Here is a 24,072-nt window from a genome sequence, read left to right on the forward strand (position 1 = left end):
TTATGACTGATTTCCCCACTCTGCAACAGACTTTTCATATTACAAATCTAGCAACAGACTGTGCCTTCTGAAATCCTGGGAGAAAACCTCAGCTGGGGTGAAACATCACAGCTTCATCTTCATACCACTTGTGATCAGACCTGTTGCACTTAAAAGATGTGCTTACCTTGCCCTAGGCTGAAACATCAAGACAGTTTTTGTCTTTTTTAAAGCATACTCACCGCAGTCACCTCAAAGCAGCTTTGTTTCAGCTTTGCTGTAACACTGGGATGCCCAGATAGATGATTTTGGCTATGCGGCAATTGCAAAACCTGTGCACTGATGAATTGTGCTCTGCAGCCTTCATCTGATGTTCTCTCAATTGATTTACACAAAGTGAGATAATAAACATAGAGCCTGCATTCCTCAAAGCAGATTTTGTACTTGCATCTAATTAATCTTCAAAACAACCTCTGCGGGACACAGAGCAATACTGTCCTCATTTTCAGGGGAAGAAATGGATAAGATTCTGCCATGCTTTATACAGAACCACCCTTTAGAGAATCTGGCGATTGTGACAGTGTTTCGTCTCTTTCCAAAGGTAATTCCAGTGAAAAATGTGTTAGTAACCTGAATATCTTCAGTTTGAATTATCTCCTGGTGTTGTCACATCTGAAATTCCTCACTTTTAATTTTGTTCTCAAATCTATCTTACTCCTCCATCTCGTTTTGAAGCTGACTATTAGGTATTTTCCCCATGTTCCCTGACAGCATTTTCCTTTTTTTGTAACGGAGCTGACAAAAGATCCTGATGTGGATGAATGGCAGCAATGACAACTTCAAAAAGTATTACTGGAAAGCCAGGATTTGAAGCGTGCTGCCTTTCCACTGTTGGCAATACATGCATTGATCCTCACCTAGGTAATGGATGCCCACGTCCTTGTTGATGTATATCATGAAAAAAAGGTGCAAGGATGAAGGTCAGTTGGGTTATGGAGGTTAAGACCACACACAGCACCGCATAAGAAACTCTGAAACAGTGTCACCCAGAGTTCAAAGTACTGCTGTGTCAGAAGGAAAGACTTTAGAAGTGTCATGCCTACCTTGTTGATGTGCAGTTGCTGTTGCTGGAATTGCTGTTTGTGTTTCTCCAAGAACTGCTGGTGCTGCTGCTGGATCACTAACTGCTGGAGGGCCTGGGCGTTCTGGGGAAGGGGAGCAGACTGCGTGCGCCCCAGTGGGCGATGCTGCCGGAGTTTGTGTATTGAAGGGGAGACCCGTTCTCCACCAACCAAAGACTGTGCATGGAGAGGCAGTCCTGAAAGATACCAGTCTGAAGATAATATGGAGGAAAAAACAGCAGAGAAGAAAAAAAGGAAGAAGAAAGGAAGGGAGAAAATGGCTGTTGAGTAATGCTGATGGAGACAATGACAAATATCGTTAAAATCAGCCACCTTGCCATTTACAGAGGAAGCATCCTTAAAAGAGAATAGATAACAATTAATTGCCACTGAATAAAGTAATACTTTACTTTCTTTTAGATTCCTTATTTGCTTGTTTACTTAGTGACCCTATGAAAGCACCTCATTTCTGGGTGATGCCTTACAGTCTTTTCCATGTCACAACATAAACTAAGATCATGGTGGTATGGAGAAGCTGAAGACTTTCAGCTTGCCTTGGTACAGGGAGCAATGTCAGATGAAATCTCTAGGAAAACACCAACCCATGACACCACTCAACAGGACCTAACAATTATACAGGATGCTCACTGGACATGTTGAATGATGATGGACGCTGACAAAGCTCCTTCCTACTCTTGACCACACAGGAAAGCATATCTGCTTTTGGCTGCACTATACAACACCCCATAAAAATGACTAGAGATGAAAACTTCCACGTGATAAAAGTTTGCACAGGAAAAAGCACGTCCATGAAGCACTTCAGGAACATGGGAGCCATCAGGCTTCATTATTTCTGTAGAAGAAAGGAAAGTTAGAGGCCAAGATGACAAATAGCTGGAATTATTTCCATCACTGCCCTGTGTGTAAATGCTAGCAACTTCAGAACTTTTCTGTCTGGATAACTTGTGTTACTCACATGCCCCTGGCAATTTGAGTGTCTCTGATGACTACAGTGTGAAACACCTACCTGAGCTCTGGAAAGGGCATGCCTTCAGGCAGTCTCTTGTCTTTTTAACTTTTTAGTTCTTGCTCTGCTCTCCAAAAACATAATATCCCATACTTCTTCGAAGGCTGGGACTTGGAAGGCACACCCAACACAAAGCCCAGCCCAAGGGTGGAGGAGCTGAGCATAAATCTGTACTTTGGTTTCCTATACTCTGGGACAGAAAACCATCACTGGTGTGAACTGCTGTCTCCCTAACACAGATAAAGCTTCACACACCCTTTTAGTTTATGTCACCGTATAAAACAAACTAAAGACTGCACAAGTGGTCAGTAACATTCAGAAATACTGCCCAGCTCAAGGGGCAGAAAAATTGTGTCTTCTCTCTCTCTTCAGTCTTTTGCAGAGGAGAGAGAGAAGCTGCCTAGAAGCCAGCTGAATACAGCAGTATAGAAACACCTTGACATTTCTGTCTCCGGACATTACCTCTTTTCCCCTCTGATTCACAGAACCGCCCTATGTGGAAGAACCTGACTCATTTAATAGCCTCTCTGCTTGAGGAAAGATTTTCTGAGTTTCTCCCACTCTCTGCTTTTCTGAAAAGAACCATTTATAAAATAAGATACTCTTTTACATATGTGTGTATATATACACGCACACATACGTCTGTGTGTGGATGAATACATGAATAAATCAGACAGAACCAGTTTGTCTTCCTTACAGCACAGTTCCTCTTCCCAAAAGTTCAAATTAGACAGCAGAGAAAGGGATCCTATTCAGTCTGCACAGGATGCCTTGGAAGACTACCTTCCTCCAAGTGAATGAGTGAGGTCCCCCTGTGAAAACCTTTCAGGCAGATGCTTTGTTCCTACTTGGAACAGACATATCAACACAAAAGATAGTATCTAGAGTAACCTGTCCAAAGAGGAACAGTAAACTTAAGGAATTCTGCTCTAGCTTTCTAAACCTGGTCATGTCTACCTTCCTGTACAGAAAGAGCATGTCATTGTGCTAGATAACTTTGTAGCCACCAGGAAAATTTCCAGAGCTGAAGGCTACCATCAGAATACCAATAAACTCTACTCTGCTCCCAAGGAAGCTGAAGTACTAACTTCAGCAGTTTGGCAGCCAGTCCACTTAGGGCTTTTGAGACTGTGCATTAGCTTGCTCTCCTTCAGTTGCTGCTTCTGCAACATGTGTTTCTTCTTGGTGCTCTGTTGTATTGTGACTATTTCTCCAAAGTGTTGGTTTATAACATGCTGTACTCACTCTGAAAACACCACATGTAGCAGGTGGACTAGAAGGAATACAGTTGGAAGCACACACAGTACATTGTAAACTGAGGGAAGCTTCGAGAGAAGTCAAAGAGAAACAGAACAGTACTTCTTCCTATGCCAGCACCAAGAGAGGAAAGTTTTGGTGATAGGGTAAGAGGGGAAGTCATCTCCAATGGCTCTTCATTAACACACCTTGGGCAAAAAACAACTGGTGAATAGCCATGTCATGACTCTAGGCAATCCTGTCGTGCCACAGCAACTGTGGCAGGAGGCAGCAACAGAAAATGATGTGGAGGTTCAAGGAATTTGGGCACACTATCTCACGGCCCTGAGAGGGCTGGCTAAACACCACACTCATACGTTTCAGCTTCCCCCATACATCCGTGCTTTAAAAGCTTATCACGACCTGACGTATATTCATTCCTGGGATTTGAATACAAAACCAGACACAAGCCAAACCAGGGAGCCATGCTGCAATGCTTCAGTGGTCGACATCTCCCAAGAGTTTCCCTTAGAAATGAAATGAAAGAAAAATCAACGTGTCTCTAACTTACGCAGAACATCCTTTGTCCCAGCATTACACACTGCAAACCAGAACCGCATCCTAACGGAGATTATTGCTTTGAATCAACCCTATTTATAGAAATACGCCTTCCCACAGGTACTTAGTGCTGAAAATATGACACAGAGAGTGATTCAAAGCAATTAGCATACTGAAAATGCAACATACACAAACAAATACAATCTGTTTGAATGCAGTTGATTTTGCCATTTATAATAATGATGAAAAGCAAGCGTTTTCATCTGTGATTTTGTAAATGCGTGCCTTTCATATACGGACTAGAAACCATCTGTGATAAACAGGAAGGGTAATCATAAGACACAATGTTTTTGTCTCCACTTTAATCTGAAGTGGTTAACTAAAGTGGAACTCTGACAATATAGTTTTAAACCGTGACCTACAGGCTTACGCTGTGCTTCTGGAAGGAAATACGATTGGCTTTCATGTTGCCGAAGTGACGAAGCAACTTCCCTCTACCTCTGGATGAGGTGGGCAGCCTCTGATTTTGCAAGTGTCACCCCTATCCAACGTACCAATGAACCCATCCCAAAGGCTACCTACAGAATATATAGCTGATGCAGTACTTCTTTTGTACAAGAGACAGACTTTACAAAAACCCAACAGATGTCCCTTGCTTTCTTTTCCCAGCTGGGACTGAGTTTTGGACATCAGCTGCAGCACACTCACCTGTGACTAAGGACGTTTGTGCAGCTGGCTGTTCCAGTAAGACCATGTGTTGCAGAAGAGGGTTATGTGCAGTTCCCCCATCTCTTTCCAACGTTGTAGTGCTCAAGTAAGGAGTGAGGTGAGTGCCAGGAAATAAAGAGATCCGCTGCTGTAAGGTTGGGATAGCAAGTCTCTCCGCATCCTGCTGTGCTGATCCTCCCTGCAAAGGCAACAGGTGGTGCAACGGATTAAGGGATAATTCAGTGCAAGTAACATTTCCAAGGCTGCATCCCCCCCCCGCCGACCACTTACACTGGAAGGGCCAGTTGCAGGCAGGCCTAGCGTGATGTTGGGCAAAGAAGGAGATGTGTAGAGAGGAAGCTGTGTTACTGAGCCCTCGCGATTCACAAGTCTGTGAGCCAGGCTGGTCTGGAAACAAAATCAAGAACATTGTCCTGGTGAGAGAGCATCTACAGATTGGATCAAGGACACATTACACCTGCTGTTGGAAATACTCAACGACAGAGTTATGCTGAGCATCAGATCCAGCCTAAACAAGCACAAACTCGGTGCATACCCTACAGGCTGCTGTAATGGCCACACGGCGGTGACAAGCCCAGGATAACCGACTCCGAGATGACCTCACTCTGCAACTGCCACCAGCATCACAGACTTAATGGAGAGACCTTTCCTGGAGACTAAAGATCACCCACACATCCTCACCAGTACTCTGCTTCCACATAGTCTTCATGCAGTGTCACTTCAAAGAGTTTCTGTAAAGATGTAACAGCTTACTTCTCCTTCTGAAACACTTGCCCTTTCAAAGCTGAAACAGATTATCCTACAAAAATCGGCATTACAAAGGCTGTTGTTCACTTTAGCAATCACAGACAATTTATGCTATTTACTAGTGTGCTTTAGCTTAAATCAGACTTCAAAATTTCATCAAAAAGCTTTAAGGTTGCATAGTTATGTTCCTACTTCCTGAGTTTCAGGGAGAAACACAAGATTTACTGAACTATCTTATGGCCATTTAAAGCAGAAATGCTTAAGAAAAAATACCTTTAATTTCAAAACAAGATTGAAGTATGCATTAGAAAACCCACTACAAAAAAATTACAATAAAATGTTAGGAAACAAGTGTTCTAATCATCCTGAATTCCCTGCAGGTGATTTTCCAACTTAACCAAAATGGAATTCAGGTTTCAAAAAGGCTTTCTATAGAATTTCTACTATTTAACTCAGGTGCAATTGTGAAAAAAGGGATTATGATTAACTTTTTATTACACTATGGAACAATCTGTATCAACGTAGCAGAGATCTGAAGCATGACTTTATACATTTCAGATTTGAAATCATTGTCCTGTAGGCAACAAGACTTTGCAAGTTATTTCCTTGGTTGCAGGGCTGGGCCAGCTCTGGATAATAAAAAAAACTGTTTTTCTCCCTCAAAGGGGAAAATTAAAACAAACAAATCTGCAGCAACCTATTAGGGGAAAAAAAAAGACAAAAAGTAGACAAGGACTAATATTGAAACCCAAACATTTTCTATAGAACAGTCCTCAAGATTCTGCCTTCCTGGTTAATGGCAATTTAACTGGAGCAGCTGACAGCTTTAACAGGACACCCTACCTCTGCACTTTAGGTTAGTGCTGCTTGTGAAAGGAGGACAAGAGGAGTAAAGCTTTCCCATGATCACATTTGCCACTGTTATCAGGGATGGGGCTACTTCTTAGTGCCATGGTCTAGTTGACTGGATAGGGCTGGTGGATAGGTTGGACTGGATGATCTTGGAGGGCTCTTCCAACCTGGTTGATTCTATGATTCTCAAATTCATTCTTCCATGTGCCACTAACTTGCCAGTCATCCTCCCTGTGTCCAACCCTCTTGAGATTCCAACTGTCCAACAAAGTTAGCTAGTTCTCATACTACTTTGTGCAGAATTTCACCTGCAGAATTATTTGTTTGCAACTCCCCTCTGCCTTCTCATGCTTCCATCAACAACATTCGAGCTTACTGAAAACATATTTACAAATGAGTACATCTGTAAAAAGAGCAAACCTGTTTTAAGATCTCAGTCGGCAATTTACTGCCCTGAAGGAGGCATCAGACAGACATCAGACAACTGTTTCAGCTGGAAAAGACCTCTGAGATCATCCAGCCCAGCCAGCAACCCAACCCCACCATGGCCACTACATATCATAGAGTCATGGAACCGTTTTGGTTGGAAAAGCTCTCCAAGCTCACCCAGTCCAACCAGCAACCCAGCCCCACCATGGTCACCAAACCCTGGCCCCAGGTGCCATGGCCACAGCTTTCTGCAGCACCTCCAGCCATGGGCACTCCACCACCTCCCTGGGCAGCCTCTGCCAGTCCCTGACCACTCTAGCACCAAAGAAACCTTTCTTCCTCTCCAGCCTAACCCTGCCCTGGCACAGTTTCAGCCATTTCTGCATCGCCTTAGTGCCTTTTCTTCCTAACACCATCTAAGAAGTGCTTGGATAGAAACAAATGAAGCACCAAGATAAAATACCCCAAATAGAGTCTTAGCTGAAGAAGCCTTTGCAGATAATTTGGAGCTCTGCTAATTCGGAGGGAGCATTCTGCTGCTGAATGGTACCTGGTAAAGACATGTGATTGCGTATACCCACACACCTCCTCTTTCATGGAATTCTGTACACTACTGGCAATTTTGCTTTGATTTAAATTACATAATGTTAGCACGCCACATGAAGAATAAGATAGCTCTTGTCGGCAGAGTAACGAAATATTTGACTGGTATCACAAATGAAACAAAACTACATCCATTTTCTCTCTGAACGAACGATCAATACTCTGTAGCTGTTTTTCGAACCGTCTCCTGGGGATTTGTTTTAAAAACAGAGAGGAGAAAAACGCAGCAGCTTGTTGCTATCAGCATATGGTGTTTAGCAGCATTTTCATCACTTTAAACACACAGATCTCATCTACGGGTTGTACACAATCGCTTTTCGAATTGCACAGCAGAGAACAATTTCAACACGCACAATTTTCGTTTGCAGTCAAGCACTTTTTCTATGGTCTTGCATCAGCTGCGAAGGCAATGAGTATCATCTGCCTTTCAGAGGTTCTCAATTTAAAAAACGGTGTTTCAAAATAGATATTGTCTGTTTTAAAAGGAAGCAGAGAGCTGTAGTCTTTCTGCAGCGAAAAGTAAACACTGAAACTTAAATCGTGACCTCGGAGACATCCGCAACAGTTCAAGAGGTGTCCTAACAAACTAAAAAGCTAAACACTTCTCATTCAAAGCAAAACGTGGAGGTAAGCAAGAAACAGAGTTGACAACATCATTTTTTTTTTTTTCAGAGGCATTTAAATATTTCTAAATATTTTAAAGTGGGAATATGAGATATCCTGGTCAACTGGTATTAAATTACTCTCCAACACTTGGGCTACCAGGTAATACCACTTTTATGACAACTATTTTAAAGAAACCCAAAGCCTATCATTCCCAGATAGTTTTCCTGAGTTAGCCTACATGATCAGCTGTTATCACACAAAATGCAATGCTGGAACAAAGCGTAGAGCTATTTTTCTCCCAAAACAAATGCAAAGGTCTAGGATATTTAGCTAAGTCGTTCAAGTATGTCTGAAATGCTGGGAGGAGAACAGTTTGTGCAACAGGTTATCAACGTCCTGTTTGCCATCACACAATGATTTATGTTTCATTCTGTTCTGTGACAGTAACGATCCAATATACTTAACACGGTCCTGGGCAGTTTCAAAACTGAAACTGCACAATCATTTGTATGTGATTTTTTTTCCCTATTTTACAAAAAAGGTGAAAAAAATCTTCCAGATATTATTTTCAGGGAAATGAAAAACCAGATTCTCTTCCTTCTTTCTGCATAGGTGATTTTGGAGAGGGTATGATGTTCGCGTTAAAATTCTAGATGAAAATTCTTCTTTCCTTGCATGCAGCAGCATATGAATTACCCATCATGGTACAGCTGCAGAAGAGGCACAGATGAAAAGGAAAGACTTTGGCAATACAGGGACTTTTTCTGCCACTCATGCCTCAGCCTAAGCTTCAAATTCGCTGCATTAAAAATAGCTGATGAAAAGAGTTTTTCTTGCAGCCTGTGTCCATTTTATCAGCAGTTCAATCACAGATGATACACAAATGATTTTATGATTAGTTCAGATTATTTATTTGAAACACAGAATGGCTAAGGTGAACATTACAGCTTCACCTCCACCTGCAGGAGCTAACACTAACTTGCAAGAAGCTACCTGTTCTGTTTATATCACAAGAAATTGTTGAATCCTCTAGTTTTTCCACCAGCAGTAACTGGGGATTTGCAGTTTGCTAAGTTTAGACAAGATTGACAGCTCCTGCATCAGAAAAAGTGGGAACTCAGTGCTAGTCTTCCTGGGTCTAACACAAATGTACCCAAGATGTGCCTTTGGCTCAGCCAGTCCTCAGCTCTGAAAATCTGATCTATAATCCCGTATGGCAGATAACTTTTTCCACGTCTGCTCTGAGCTATTAAGTGATCAGTGTGCATCTCAAAAGCTGTAGCTCTTTACACTCCCAGTATCAAGCAAAGACTCCACTTTGCACCACTTTAAGAAGAATTTTCTAAGCCTTGTAAGGTGTACAGTAAGTCTGGAGTGGATGCAGCTATGTGTTGGCTGATTTGCAGCGGTGAGTAGAAGCATGTTTGCCTATAGTAAATGCTCTTACACTACATTAGAAATAAAAGTGAAAACCTGTACAAACCAAGAAAGCAATAAGGGATTACATTTATACTATAAAAAGTCCTTTTCAGCTCTAAATGATAATTTTGGGGAGAACAAGTTCAAGTCTGTTTTCACAATTGTGAAGGTTTTTTTACAATCCTGAAGCTCAGACAGTTCATTAGAGCTAGGAGAACAACTAATGGTAAACTGGATAAAAAGAAATGCAGCAGTGAAACAACACAATCACATTGGTTTTATACATACAAGGCTTACAACATAAGCCAGTTAACACAGCCCACACCTCAATAGCTGCCTTTAGAAGATGGTGGGTTTCAGTAACCCTGAACCCAGGAGCTGCTGTGTTGAATTAAACTTGTTTACATAGCCCAGTACCCTGCCCTTGACATCCATAGCAGATGCTTCAAGTGATAGTGAAAGCTTATGGGATTATAAACCAGCACATGACATCAGGCACCAAGCTTTCAAATGCCTAAGTGGGGAAGAAAAGGTTAAATTCATCCCCTTTAATCCAGACTAACCTACTACACACAGCAAATTCACCCCATATACAATATCTGAGAACAGATTTTAAATGCTTGCATTTGACCAGGAAACACTCTTCATGCTTTACCTTGCTAAATCACATTATTTTTACTCTCTCCTCGCAGCAAAACCACTATGAGTTACCACAAGCAGGCTCACAAGCTGGCTCAAACTAGATTTAATAAACAGATAATGCATCCTGTCAGCCTAGATTGAGATGTAATTCCCAAAGTCTGCTCCAAGTCACGATCTGGGTGGGTTTTTTCAGCATGCTGCACACTGGTTTGTACACTCAAATTCCTAAAACTCTGCAAAAACTGATGAGAAACCCAAGTGTTAAAAATCAGAGTGAGAAGGGCTCTGTACCTCTGCTTGAATACTCGTGACTGATCCTGCAATTCCATTCTCGGTGCTTATGTTATTGGAGCTGTTGTTTGGAGAGCTGGGACCAGATCCAGGAGCACTGTTGCATGCAGAGTCTAAAAACACATCCAAAAACAACTTTTAGCATTGCAACCAATCTCCATGATGGTATTTAGACAGATAACAACCCTTTGAGTTTTGTTTAGAAGAAAAGCAACCCTCCTCCTCTCCATCTTTGTCCCAAATCTTCACAGGGCTCTTAAAATACTGACAAATGCTTTCAAATGCTTTCCAAGTACCTACTTACCATATTTATGTCTTCTCCTCGTGGAGAACTGCATTAATTCTTATAAGAATTCATATAAAGTTATTAATACACTTAGTAGTAGTACTAATAACTTTAAATAAGACTGGAAGATAATAAAAGACATGGAAGAGGACAAACTGGAGGGTGTCAGATTGTCCAGTGCTTGTCCCACCCTCTTTGTCTTATAACCCTAATGACACCCCCTCACTATGTATTGCATCAGACCTCACACTGGAGCAACCAGGGGAACCATCCCAGCATTGACATTTTCCCATGCAAGCTTCTGCTGCATCTGAATTTACTAGAAATATGCTGCTGGCACCAAGGCCCCAGGCTGACCATGCATGAGAGCTGAGCTCTGCTTCTCTAACAAAGGCATCCTGAAGCAGGACACTGGTGCAGGAAAGTGGGAGAATGTAACATCCTCGTGGTCTGTGATGTGCCCACAGTGTGCCAGGTCCTCAGAGAAACAAACTCTGCCTTGGACAGCCTTTTAGACAGCACAGCAGATCCTAAACACGTCCTGAGGACCGACTCATGAGGACAGCAGCTTCTAAACATGTCCTGAGGACCGACTCATGAGGACAGCAGCTCCTAAACACATCCTGAGGACCGACTCATGAGGACAGCAGCTTCTAAACACGTCCTGAGGACCGACTCACGAGGATAGCAGCTTCTAAACACGTCTTGAGGACCAACTCACAAGGATGGTATTTTGCCAACATGGCAAAGTAAACAGTTTTAAGAGACTTAAAAGCTGAGTGACACGGGACTGGATGGACAACTGGGCATGGCCATAGCTAAGACCACTTAACACAAACTCAGAAAAAAACAGGGGTAAAAAGCAGTAAATTTGTTTCAAATCACTGTCTCTTTTTTTTAAATTTTGGTAAGCCTTCTCCACTCAGAGAGTAAAAGACGTTGCAAAGATGCAAGGCAGAGTTAATTCTTCAGAGTAATTCTGTCAGCACCTGAACTCTCAGAAAATCCTCTCAACCTTGTATATTTTATCAGCATATTCCTTATGGACTCACTAACCAGAACCATGGATATACCCAGTGTGAAATCAAAGCCATTAATGATACAGCAATAATGACAAACAGAAACAGTTCATGAAATTGCAACAGCCAGAAGACTTCTCTCAGAAGGTCTTTCACCTGGAGTGTAGCACAGCTTCCAGCATTTCTCCTTTTAGTTTGGAAGGTAAATAACATTATTTTTTTTTTCCTGAACTTTCCTCTTTCCCACATACAGAATGTGCCCAAGAAGAATCTCCCAGCAGCTGCAGCAGTTCAGGCTGCAGCAGTCGCATAATTACTCTAGGGTATCCCAGGAGAAATGAGTCAGTTGTTATAATTTTGGGGCTTTAAAAAGAATTCCTTCCTTTGTGGCACTATTCTGTGTGTAGTGTTTTGAAATTTTGACCTTTGCTACTTTGCTGGAAGTACCTGTAAAGGGAAAAAAAAAAAGAAAACTGCACTGTTTTTTGTTGGCTGTGCATTTGGGAAGGCACCTCACTGGCAAGAAAACTCGTCACTGAGTGACACCCAGCTGGGCACGCAACACTGCGATTCTCCATGGAAAGCAATGTCAGGGAGTCTAGGTGCTCTCAAAAAAATCTTCTGGCTGCATGAAAATAGGAGTGTTTTTTCCATGACCATGTCACTAACTACAACACACTAGATCTCATTCATACCATCCTAAATGTAGGAAAAGTACCTGGAACGTTCAAACTGTGACTCTAGGAAGATGTATTCTTCAAAGATTAACTTTTATTCCCTGAAGTGGGACGTGTTTTAAAACTTCTTTTCCAGTCATAAGTTTCCTCTTACTGTAAGAACTCAGTTTCCTACCCAGGCTCCAGGCTGGTTACTGAACCAGGCTCACACTCACTGAGCAGTAGGGGTTTCCGCTACCATGTCTGAGGGTATTACTGGGACCAAAGGGTCAATCATGAGGGCTCGATTTATCCTAAAGCTACATGACAATAGCAGTACAGGAGGAGCAAAGGGAATATGATTTTCAGATCCAATATAAATCATGCTTAGCTGTTGGAATAATATTCTCCCCGCAAACAGAGAGGATCTGACACCGAGCGGTGCACAGTGGCCCCAGGGTCTCCCCAAACCACCTGGCTCTCTCAAGAGACCTCACTTTGAGTCTGTTTGAACGATGACTGCCCTTAAAGCGACACAAGCCTGGGAAAGCTGTCACGCAGTGGTACTTACACAGAGGTATCCCTAGATGGTGCTAAGAATTAACTTTATGGTAATCTATATAATCTGCTTTACTCTGCTCTGTCCTTACAAACTTCGGTCTCAGAGGACTAGTATTTTTCAACAAGAAACTGACAAATAAGTAGGCAGAAATATCATTTATATATATATAAAAAAAATGCCTTACACGTTTTAGAACTTCAGCTTAATTAAATTACATAACAAGGAACCACGGCAGACTGCTCAAAGCCTAGAACAAACGGGTTATAGCGCATGTACTGCCAGAGGATGGCAGCCACGAGTGATGGCCTCCCTGTGGGTATCAACAGGATCGCCATTGAGAAATCTCATCTCTAAGCAACCTGTTGCCGAAGGATCACAGAAATGCTTGGGGGAAAATGCAGCACTCTAGTGACACAGCTACACCTGTCTCTGGATGGCCTGAACTACAGACAACACCTCCTTGAGTCGGTAACGCTGTCTCTATAGGTGGGAAGGCAACAGCCCAACGCTACTGATGCCCACCTGCATCACCCACCGCTGAACTCTGCCAGCACGACAGGGGTTTTGCCAGCACTGAGAGGCACACATATGAGAGATCCAGACTGCACAATTAATTGGATGCAGAAATTAGTTTAGGAAAGAGGCATCTCCCTGAGCAGGTGGCGGCCGGCGCGTGTTCGTTGCTTACCCGACGCACCCGTGACGTCCAGCGGGCGCTTCTTCAGAGCGGTGACCACCGGCCCGTCTTTTCTGCGCAGGAGGGGGCTGCTTCGTCTTTCAGCAACCTTTTGCTTTAGTCTGGATCGTAGCTTCAGGTTGGGTTCAGATGCTGAACAGAGGAAGGAAAAGCAAAGAGTGCTCTGGTGAATATTATTTCACAGTATCACAGTATCATCAGGGTTGGAAGAGACCTCACAGATCATCAAGTCCAACCCTTTACCACAGAGCTCAAGGCTAGACCATGGCACCAAGTGCCACGTCCAATCTTGCCTTGAAGAGCCCCAGGGACAGCGACTCCACCACCTCCCCGGGCAGCCCATTCCAGTGTCCAATGACTCTCTCAGTGAAGAACTTTCTCCTCACCTCAAGCCTAAATCTCCCCTGGCGCAGCCTGAGGCTGTGTCCTCTCGTTCTGGTGCTGGCCACCTGAGAGAAGAGAGCAACCTCCTCCTGGCCACAACCACCCCTCAGGTAGTTGTAGACAGCAATAAGGTCACCCCTGAGCCTCCTCTTCTCCAGGTTAAACAATCCCAGCTCCCTCAGCCTCTCCTCGTAGGGCTTGTGCTCAAGGCCTCTCACCAGCCTCGTCGCCCTTCTCTGGAAGGTTTTCCATCAGCAGAAAGCCTGGGTTGCAGTTCAGCATTTGCAGAAGCCTAAACAAACTCAGTCGTTTGACAGCATACATTTGGAACAAAGATGACTTAATATAATAACAGGTCCCTGTCTATGTGATACCTGAATTCACTGGCAATCAAAGTCATCAGCATTTTAATTAAAAAATAATAGTCCTTCTGCAATATCTTCTCTAAAATGAAGACACAGATTTAGAATCTGCTGTGAACTCTTCGAGCCTGTTAGCAGAAGGTATCATTCACATCCCTTCCATCTCTGCCTACCTTGCTTCCAAGACACTCATAAACCTAACTTACAGGATCAGAAACATCAACACAGGAATTGGTGAGATAGCCAAGATGTTGCTGTTTGGTCAGCATGGAGTATCACCATGGGGCTGAGATACCATCTGCAATGTGTTGCTGAAATGGGCAGCTCTACACCCTTGGAGTCATCCAACCCCAGGGTGAGCTGCCTTAAGAAGGTACACCAGAGGAGAGGGAATATGAATATGAAAACCAAACCCCACAACCAAAACAGGTGAATGTTTTCCTGCGGGTTTACCTCCCCCAAAACAACTCACTTTGGAGTCAGATGAGCCTGTCAACTCAAGAAGAAGGGCATGATAGCCAAGGCCAAACCCAGCACCAAGGAGGAGAAGGTTTATTTGTGGAGCAACTTTGTTGCATCATCAAAGTCACAAAGTTAAACCATATCTAAAGCCACATCAAATGCTTAGAAAAATCAGGGCTGCCAAGGACAGGTGCCCATGTATTTCCTGAGACCGCAGTCTGATTTGCTTTGTGTGCATCACACACTTCAGGAACATTCCTGAAATCTTCTGTGGTACCAAAATCTTGAGATTTTATTTCTCCGAAAGTCAAGGCAAAGCTCCTGGGAACCCCTAATGACTTTGAGTTAATGGTGGCTGGCAACACTGAACACGTTTGCACGGCCCAGCTTATCAGGTTTTTATAAAGGTAATGAAGCCTTAAGTCAGGATTCCTCCTGCAAGATGATTTTCTCTGTAAACTTTCTGATCTCTTGAGTATACATGAAATATCTGCTTTGCTGCTTGAGGGCTCATGACAGTTATGAGATTTGTGAACTGGCCCAATCTTTTCCCTTCTTCAACCCCTTAACAACTCTGCAGCTTAATTCCTTTGAACTGGCAAATCCTGTGCTCTCACCATTAACTACTGACACGCTTGGCTCACTACACTGCAGGGCCAATAATCTACATTTCTTTAGAAGAATTAAAACAGGGTTTACAAACTGATCTGAATTAACTAAATCTGGCTATAGAGATATTTCCCTGCAGTTGGCTTTGACCACTGGGTCACGTAAAAGATCAAGCCTGACGACGTTAATTGCAGGGCTCAAAAATCAGAAGGCTGATGAATTCAAGATCAAATGTCTATAGTTAAGCCTTCAAAACAGACCTTTGATGAAACTTTTTGAAGGGGGAAAAACAAGGGGGTTGGGGGAGTGTACTTTTCATTCATGTTTTGGACAGAAAAATGCCAGCAAGAGATAAAGGGAGAAATAAAAAAGAAATGTGTCAGACTCCTCAAGAAGATGCTTAAAATGCAGTATCAAGTGCATTAGCAAAAGGGAATCATCTTACAGGACATTTGCATATAAAATGTCAGGGGACTGAATTCAAATCTCTCATTTGCTCACAGGGCAATATTAGAAGAGCGGACTACTTGAAATACAAGCACAAACTCCAACTAGCTACTTTGTAAAGCTCTCTTCAAAACACAAGTTGCCATACCATTTTAAAAGTAGTCTTTGGGAACATGAACATTCAGTGCCACACCTCACATGCTCTAATTCCTACCTTTAATTTGTTCCAAATACTCAGTTATTAGTAACTGTCGTGAAGCTCCGGTCAAGACTTTAGCGAACAAATACGAACATGTCACAGCTAGATGCTGATGCATCCACTTTGGATACATCTGCACTGCAAAACACCCAATGAAATATAAGCCTGTGCCACAGCTGTTGAAAGTATCTGTCTTCTGACAATGAAAAATATGACAATAAAAACTGTACTTCAGCCCAAACTTTATTAATATGTAATTTATATCCTGCATGGTGTTTGTCTGAAGTATGTTTTCTGCTGGGAACAGACAAGTAATTGTGGAGCTTTCAAACATGGAGAATGAATTGGCTAGAAACAGCTTAAAAGTGGGCAGGGAAACAAAAGCTCTGGGGTCATGATTAACTAACACAACCAGATATGTCCTGTATGTGAAGCCACAATAAAAAACATCCTTCCATGTAAGAGGAAGAAATTGAATGTGGAAAATTGCAGCTTTAAAAGAGAAAACACCTCAAGAATAAGTTACGGTGGAAGCAGCGTATTGTCATTTGTCAGACAAAACTATTTTCAGCCAAAACTATTCTCTGTATTTCTTTTTCTGCTTCCTCAGCTGGAGGATGAACTATTGAAACACCAAACAGTCTATTTAAAGAACTGCATTTGTTTAGTTTGCTCTGATTTTGTTGTTTATCCCTCAGATATAATCTCAAATCTAACATGTCATCAAGACCTCAGAGAGCATAATCCCTACATGCATATAACTGGGTGCTGTATACCCCAAAGTAGGTGAATTAGAATTCAGCATAGGCAGTGCAGAACAGTCTGAAATTCAGAGAATCCACATGCAGCATAGAATCATAGAATCAACCAGGTTGGAAGAGACCTCCAAGATCATCCAGTCCAACCTATAACCCAGCCCTATCCAGTGGAAGACATAGCTTTCAACAGAGGCATTTACAAAACTCAACACAACAGTTTAAGCTTATTCAGATGATTTTTAAACTACTATAGAAGTAAAAAAATATTTTACAGGTGGAGAGAGCTGTCCCTCAAATGTATACAACAGGAATTTGGGCAACATTAACCATCAATACCAGACAGTCAATAAAGGTTCAGTGTTCTCTCAGCAACAACAATTACACTGCAAATATCCATGTGTCAACATGCACAAACAAAGCCTCGCTCCCCAGCACTGCTAACTAGCACAAACTACAGAGAACTGGAGACTAAGCTTATGGTCTTCTACATCTTAAGGTGAAATCTTTTAAACAAACACTGCCTGTTATCACAAAATCAGTGTGATTCTTGTTTAGCAAACAAGTGAAGCCCACGCCCAAGTCTGAGTCAGCTTCCACAAAGCCAGTGGGATTTCTTAAGCAGTGACATACTTAATTTGGCCTACAATAAGGATTTATACAAAGAATATTTTGTTTTCCTCTGAGTAAACTAGTAACTAGAACATAAGCCAAAAGCTTCCCTAGTTTTCACAGGCTCCAACCCAAACTACCCCTCTTATATGTCATTTATTGCAGCAGGTCCCATGTAATCCAATTCTTCAACATTTATGTCATTCTCATTGTTTTCTTCCTAGAATTGCATCCCCTAAGCTGCTGAACTAATCTGACATTAAGTCTGTGTAAGTCAAAAAACACAAAGTACTGGGCAGAGTTTGCCCTTTTCCCATTAACCATTCACATTTATGAAGAAGAAAAAAAAAAGGCCAGTCACACACCATGAAAACTCTGATTCTAGTTCATGCACTCATTAATTCCAACAGCTGGGGACTAAGAAGGACTACTATTCTTTTAGTATGATTTTTAAGCTGCACGCTAAGCCTCATCAGCCAGGTAAAGGCCAACACCATCACTTAGTGTCTCTCTGCTGATGTTCCAGGTACCCCCATGGGTAAACAGAGGAGGAGAGAGGCAGCTGCCTGAAACTGGTCATTTGCACAACCCCAGATTTTAATAAATTATCTTTTGCTTACGCAGGAGAAACCACAAGTTCTGCAGCTGAGCATTTGCTCCCCACTCTGTGGCTTTTTTGCCCCCTGTCTGGCACCATCCCAGACATTCATTACTGCTCCTCCACATGCACAGTGTGGTCTTCTCTCCAAAAAGAGTGGATCATGACCTATCTACTAAGGACAAGCTGGTAAAGATGGACACAGCAAAGTTCACTCGTGGTCAAACAAAAAGCTCAACAATCATTTTGCCATTCTTGCTCTGAAGCCCAAGTGAGGCTGATGTTCTTCATTGTCAATACTCATAGGCATCAGCATGGACGGGGCACAAGAACAATACGGTCTCACAACTGTACCTAGTGGAAACAAGTACCACAGGATGAAAGTGTCAGCAGAAAGTTCCCAAACCAAAAAGAAAAACAAGAATAGAAACAAGAGTCTGTTCTTCTGCAGAAACAAACCACTTTTTTTATGATCTTGGTACCATATTGGATGGCATCACCTTCTCCTCTAATAAGACATATAAGAACAAAGGTACCTAATTAGAAAATGCTAGATAAAGATATTTGCTGTATCTTCCTCCTTTTCTCCTAACTCTGTATTGTCACAAATGCTATGTAGAAGGGCTATATAGTGAAGTACTCTGTCTTTGAAATGAAAACTTACTAAAGGCTGGTATTTGGCACTTTTCATGCTGAAGTTGAGTAGTCACAGCATCTCAGCAGTAGAAAGATGGCTTTAATGCCCATTAAACAGAGCACATAGCACTGACACTCTGTACAGCTTGGCTATTATTTGCTTGTCTGACTACAAAACCAGGCAAAATTGCAGTGTAACGGAGCACCACGAAGGTTTCCACTGTGCATAGCCAAAACTGGACTAGAAAAATAAACACATGGAAATGTCACATCTTGTCTGTCTTTCCCTTTCCCAAGTCTAAATAAAGACAGCAGCTCTGCACAGTACAAAGTATTGAGAGGGAAGATAAGAGACATGTGGAAGGGGATAAGGACTAGAAAGGAGAGAATGAGGTCCTCCAAGCAATTTTCTCCAACAAAACGTTTGAAACAGCACTGAGCTCTGCAGAAGCTAGGAGAAAAAACATGCCATTTCTGTGCAGTAACCAAAATGCTGCAGTGCCTGTGTCAGAGGGAGCTCTGGCTGCCTGAACGTGAGGGCTTGGAGTAGCTACAAAACCAAAGAGACTCCAGCAAGCGACCCACGGCCAGAATTTTTAGTAACAATCTCCTTACATTAAAGTGAGATTCTGCTAAAAAACCTCCAGGCTCAATTCAGTAATTCTGCTGAGTATTACTGAAATGCAATCTGGTAGAATATAGAAGTCCGAGGTTGGTTAAAAATATACATGCTGGTGTCCTCTGTGCTGTTTGTCAGAGTCTTATGGACTCACCACATTTGTTCTGTACCTAGAAACCTTCTTGCCATGGCCATGATGACCTATTCCATGCCCTGGTCTGCCAGCTCTGGGCAGTTTGCCTTTTTCACCTCCCTCTTGCCCTGTCTCACAAGCATCTCCCCTTCTCTTGCCTGACACTGTCCTGTTCCTTCAGGAAGGAGTGACCTGCCCTACTTCAGCCTCCTGCCCTGGATGCTCTTTCAAGTAACAAAGCAAAACAAACCACATAAATCAGTCTCACACTGTCACACATGGCTGCAAACCACTGAGGGCCAGGAGGGAAATGACAGACCAAGAAGCCAGTAGGACATGCCTCAAGAGATACATAGTTTTCTTGGAGCTTGACTGTTGTGTTTCAGTTTGGAGTTGTCACTCCAAGCTACTGCTCTGGATGACATTCATGTGGTGCTTGTGGTTAAAAAGCCATCTCATATAGGACAGGCTCATACCCATTATGCTCTGGCAGCTCAGACTTGATTTGTGTTTCTGCTACACGCCGTGGTCCAAAAGCCAAGTGTCTCAGCTCTGGCCAGAAGAAATCCCATACAGAGGTGAAACTGTGCACACTACTGGCAGTCTCAGGGTAGCAGAGATGCAGCTGAAAGCATCCAGAAGTAGAAGAGCAGGTTTGCTGAATGACTGACAGTTAGGATCCCAGGCCTCCTGCAGACCCTGCTCCCAAAAGGTCACACTAAACTAAAAGACTTTGTTTTGTCAAAGGGATTGGTCTGAAGAGCTATTCTGCAGCATCACAGGAATAAAGTGAGTTTTGTCTTTAATAAGCTATTTTTGGATTAGAGAGACTGACGTCCTCCGCTTGGAGCAGGAAAGGGTATTTATAACAATAGGGATTTCTCATGCAGGTCAGTGCCTCCTCTCAGCAGCAGCACACACCCCAAGGCAGTGCGTGGGTCCCTGGGACACAGTGAGCTGCCCAGGAAAGTCAGACCTCCAACCACATCAGCTGGAAGGACAACGTGGGTGGGAAAGCAAAGATGCTTTCGAACTTGAGTGACACTCCATGCCATACAAAGCTCAAAGATTTTCTCTGAATTATACTCCCACACTACACTGGGATTTCAGCCTACTCTATTTTCTGCTAAACAATCTTTGTCATAAAACAAACCACTTAAAACATTCCAATAATCAGCACCAACTCGGAGAGGTATTGTGCTTTTCTTGGAAAAGGCAGCATTTTAATTATTGACAAATCCTTTCATTTTCCCTTTCCTTTCTTTCAAATGCAAGAAGTTCAGAACAATTTCACCTGCTTCGCTGCAACTAATATTCAAACAACTCAGTGTTTCTGCAACACTGCAAGGAAACCAACATCACAGGATGCTGGATGCCTTTCTCTCTCGGGTTCCTCTGTTCTACATGGAAAAAGATGATTAGCAAGCAGGAGACAGTGCCTGTCCTTGGGCTCCCCACAGTGAGCCACTGAGCTTACATCATGTACATGCACTGATTTGTGGAGCTGTGCTGGTTTGAGGCTAATTGGAATATTCTAATGAGAGATATTAGATCATTTGTTATAAAAAGAAAATAACAATGAGGTCTATATCACTCATGGGTTTGTTGAGAGGGATAAAAAGCCAAAATGACAACAACTTGTCCCACTCTGCTCTGTGATGCTGGAGCTATTCACTTCCTCTTCACTCTGCTTTAATATCTTTCCACTAATGATGGCTAACAGAAAGCAATGTAAGCTTTGCTGGTTGTTTCGTTTGCCTGTCTGGGAAAGTAGAGGGAGAGAGAGAGGCTTTGAGCCCCTTCTGGGCATTTTCCTTTGTCTGGGAGGGAGTTTGGATTTCTGTATTATTTCTAATTTGTATATAATTGTAGATACATGCAAATATATTGTGTATATATGCTTAGAAATTTTGCTGCAAATATAGCTTCATCTTACCTCCAAGCCATCCGAGCTAGTATGGTAAATTTCAATAGTGTGGGGGAGGAAAAGCTCCTAACCCATGACAGGAGCCTAGCAGGGATGTGTGGGTAGGGAAGTGCCAGCTGCCTGTTTCATGGCTACATCTGGATGGGCAAGTGATCAGGACCCTGCAGCCTAGGTACAATCTCACCATCACCCAGGGAAGTGGTTGAGTTGCCATCTCTGGAGGGATTTGGAAGATGTGTAGATGTACTGCTGAGGGACATAGTTTAGTAGTGGATTTGGCACTGCTGGGTTAATGATTGGACTCAATGATTGAAAAGGTTTTTCCCAAAGGTTTTTCTATCATTCTAAGTGCAAGCTGGGACTTGGGTGAAGTCACTGTTCTCAATCTGCTCATGTTTGAATGGGCTAGACCTGACCTTTTCTATTTTTTAAAGCTGGATGGTGGGCTGGAAGCTATAGTGGTTGCAGGGACCATCAGCACAGGAGATATATTTGTCAGGTTCCTTCTGCAGTAGCTCCCAAACAGTGGTGAAATTCAGGAAAACCATGGGCCAGGACAGCCCTCCAAGTGGTAGATGGACCAAGTTCTGCTTGTTTGCACCACAATACAAGGTAAGGTCTCCTTTTTGTTGCATTCCTTCACTCCTTTCCTGTGAGTTCTTAACTGTGTCGGCTTTGAAGGTCAACTATTTTTCTATCACAGGCCCTAAAACCCAATACTTGACCTATAAACAGTACTCCTTCATGACTCGTGCAGCAGGCAAGAGGCATTGCTGAGACAGGAGGTTATCAGGTAGGATAATTGTTCATGCCTGGTCCCCTGAGAAAAGGAACTGAAAGAGGAGTCTGTGACACCTACTTGCCATTTCTCCCCAAGTACATACCACACACATGCTTCTTTACTATCTAGGCAGGAAATTCAGAGACATAGCTTTGCCAAAGACGTGTTAGTAAGCTGCTAGCCTGGCATCCAATTCAGTCTAGCTTTGCAAGTAGTGGAAACTCACACTCTGAGATGCTACCCCACAACTCCATAGTGAAAACATATTTGGGACCACAGGAATCCTTTGCCTCCTTAAAATCTTCATGCCCATCAATATCCTTCTGATCTTGGCCTCCCCAGTGCAGCCATCTGTGATACTGGAGTTAATTAAAGCCAGGACCCAGAGTCTCAGCGACGATTCAGAAAACACTGACCATGGCAACAGGAACTGTGGGCCAACTAGCCCTAGGAACCAAGCCAAAGACACCAAAAAACAGCCACCATTGCCCTTGATGGGTGCGAGAGGTCTTCTTGTGCACAATGAACGACAGCAGTTTGGCAAACCAAAGGGTCAAGAATCACAGATAAAAAAGGACAAAAGCAATAGTGCATTTTTAATAACACCAGCTTTGTCAAAAATCCCATCTCCACTGACAAATCTGTCAGGAGAAAGGTTTAAAGACCAGCAGTCAGCTCAGGGCAGGGGAACTAAGCAGCAGCAAAGCCACATATCCCTTCCCCATGCGCATAAGGAGGGCTGAAGGAAAGCAGCTGTCTTGGGAAAGCTTTGCTTCAATTTAATAGCAGGAGCAAAACCACAAAGGAGACTTAAGCCTGCTTCACAATCTGCATGGGTGCTACAGATGCAGCCATTTTTGCACTTAGGACTTTGGAGACACCTTTTACTTCAAAAGAAATAAGCAGGATTTCTCACTTTGGGGTCGAGTTTAAATATAGATTCAGGGAAATATTTCCAGTTTAGGCATCCTAGCAAGCTGAGTGTGTGTTGGCCAGGCGAGTCTAGCAGGTGCTGAGTCTGGCAAAGCTTCTCCTGACTTCAAAAACAACTAATTGAAAGGCTGTGACTTTTGTTAGAAATCCTGATTAGCTGTCAAGTCTCAATGAACACGAGGAATCCTTACCCTAACTTCATGCAGGAGTAAGTGGGAAAGACAGTGTCTGACAGGATATGGTCCAGCTCTGCACAGGACATCAAAAAACACCCCAAAATCAAAGAAAAGTCCCTACATAAACAAGAGGAAAAGTATATTGAAAAGTTCAGTAATTCCCTCTCTACAAATCTCAATAATGGTGGTTGTGTCAGCTTTCTAATTAAGAGCATGCTTTAATACATGCACTGCTCAATTTTCAGAAAGCAGGGAACATTATGAACCACCTTGTTCCTGAAGAGACAATTAGGACACCTTAGTCCTACAAAACTGAAAAGCTATGTAAAAAGTAACTTCAGCAGCTCTAAGAAAGCTGTTGACAAACAACTCTTGGGGTTGTCAATGTAGCCTATGAAAGACTGCCCCAACCCAGATACTAAAATCACTCTGAAAGGATTCTCTAGCACATAACGAAGCTTCATAAAAATTGGAAGACATCAGCCCTGATCTGGGGGCAGAAAAGATCACATATATTTTCCCCTCTCTACAGCTGTCAACTAAATGCATATGCTAACATATGTATAATAAACTACACAAAAGGGGAAATATAAATCCCCATGCTAATCCATTTACTTCACAGCAAAAACTGAGCAGCACCAACCAGACTGTTCTCGGCTCAGTTAGAAAAAGAAAGAGCCCCAGAGTGGTTACATAGGGACAAATGGGTGAAATGCATCCTCCAGCCACGTGAAGAATAGGATTCAAGCAATTAGCAATGGCAGTAGACAGGAAAATAATTTCATGCAGAAACCAAATGGCCAAGAAAGTGGAACATAATTTATTAAAACAAATCAGAGAGGGTAGGATTTCAGGGGCAGAATGCATTTGGAGGGCATTGCAAGCACTGACTGTTTCCCATGCTGAATGTTTTCAAGCGCTCTTAAAACATCATTCACACACACATTTCCTTCTACCAAAGGGAGCGTGGCCAGGTCCCC

The 24,072-nt window shown here is 42.8% G+C and overlaps 1 protein-coding gene across 14 annotated transcripts in view; it reads right to left on the reverse strand.

The window, feature by feature from the left end:
• Positions 1-24,072, reverse strand: part of HDAC4 (histone deacetylase 4) — a 277,057-nt gene that overhangs the window by 67,753 nt on the left and 185,232 nt on the right. For 9 of the 14 annotated variants that reach the window (XM_064159879.1, XM_064159896.1, XM_064159913.1 and 6 more), the window contains 5 exons: positions 13,451-13,591; positions 10,240-10,352; positions 4,921-5,037; positions 4,630-4,828; positions 1,083-1,312 (listed from right to left, as the gene is read on the reverse strand). In XM_064159879.1, the coding sequence (XP_064015949.1) occupies positions 1,083-1,312; positions 4,630-4,828; positions 4,921-5,037; positions 10,240-10,352; positions 13,451-13,591 (800 nt within the window). The remainder of the gene's footprint in view (positions 1-1,082; positions 1,313-4,629; positions 4,829-4,920; positions 5,038-10,239; positions 10,353-13,450; positions 13,592-24,072) is intronic. The other 5 variants (XM_064159954.1, XM_064159937.1, XM_064159974.1 and 2 more) reach the window with 3 other exon arrangements.

The sequence above is a fragment of the Pogoniulus pusillus genome, chromosome 2, assembly GCF_015220805.1.
Source record: "Pogoniulus pusillus isolate bPogPus1 chromosome 2, bPogPus1.pri, whole genome shotgun sequence".
In the NCBI taxonomy this organism is placed as follows: domain Eukaryota; kingdom Metazoa; phylum Chordata; class Aves; order Piciformes; family Lybiidae; genus Pogoniulus; species Pogoniulus pusillus.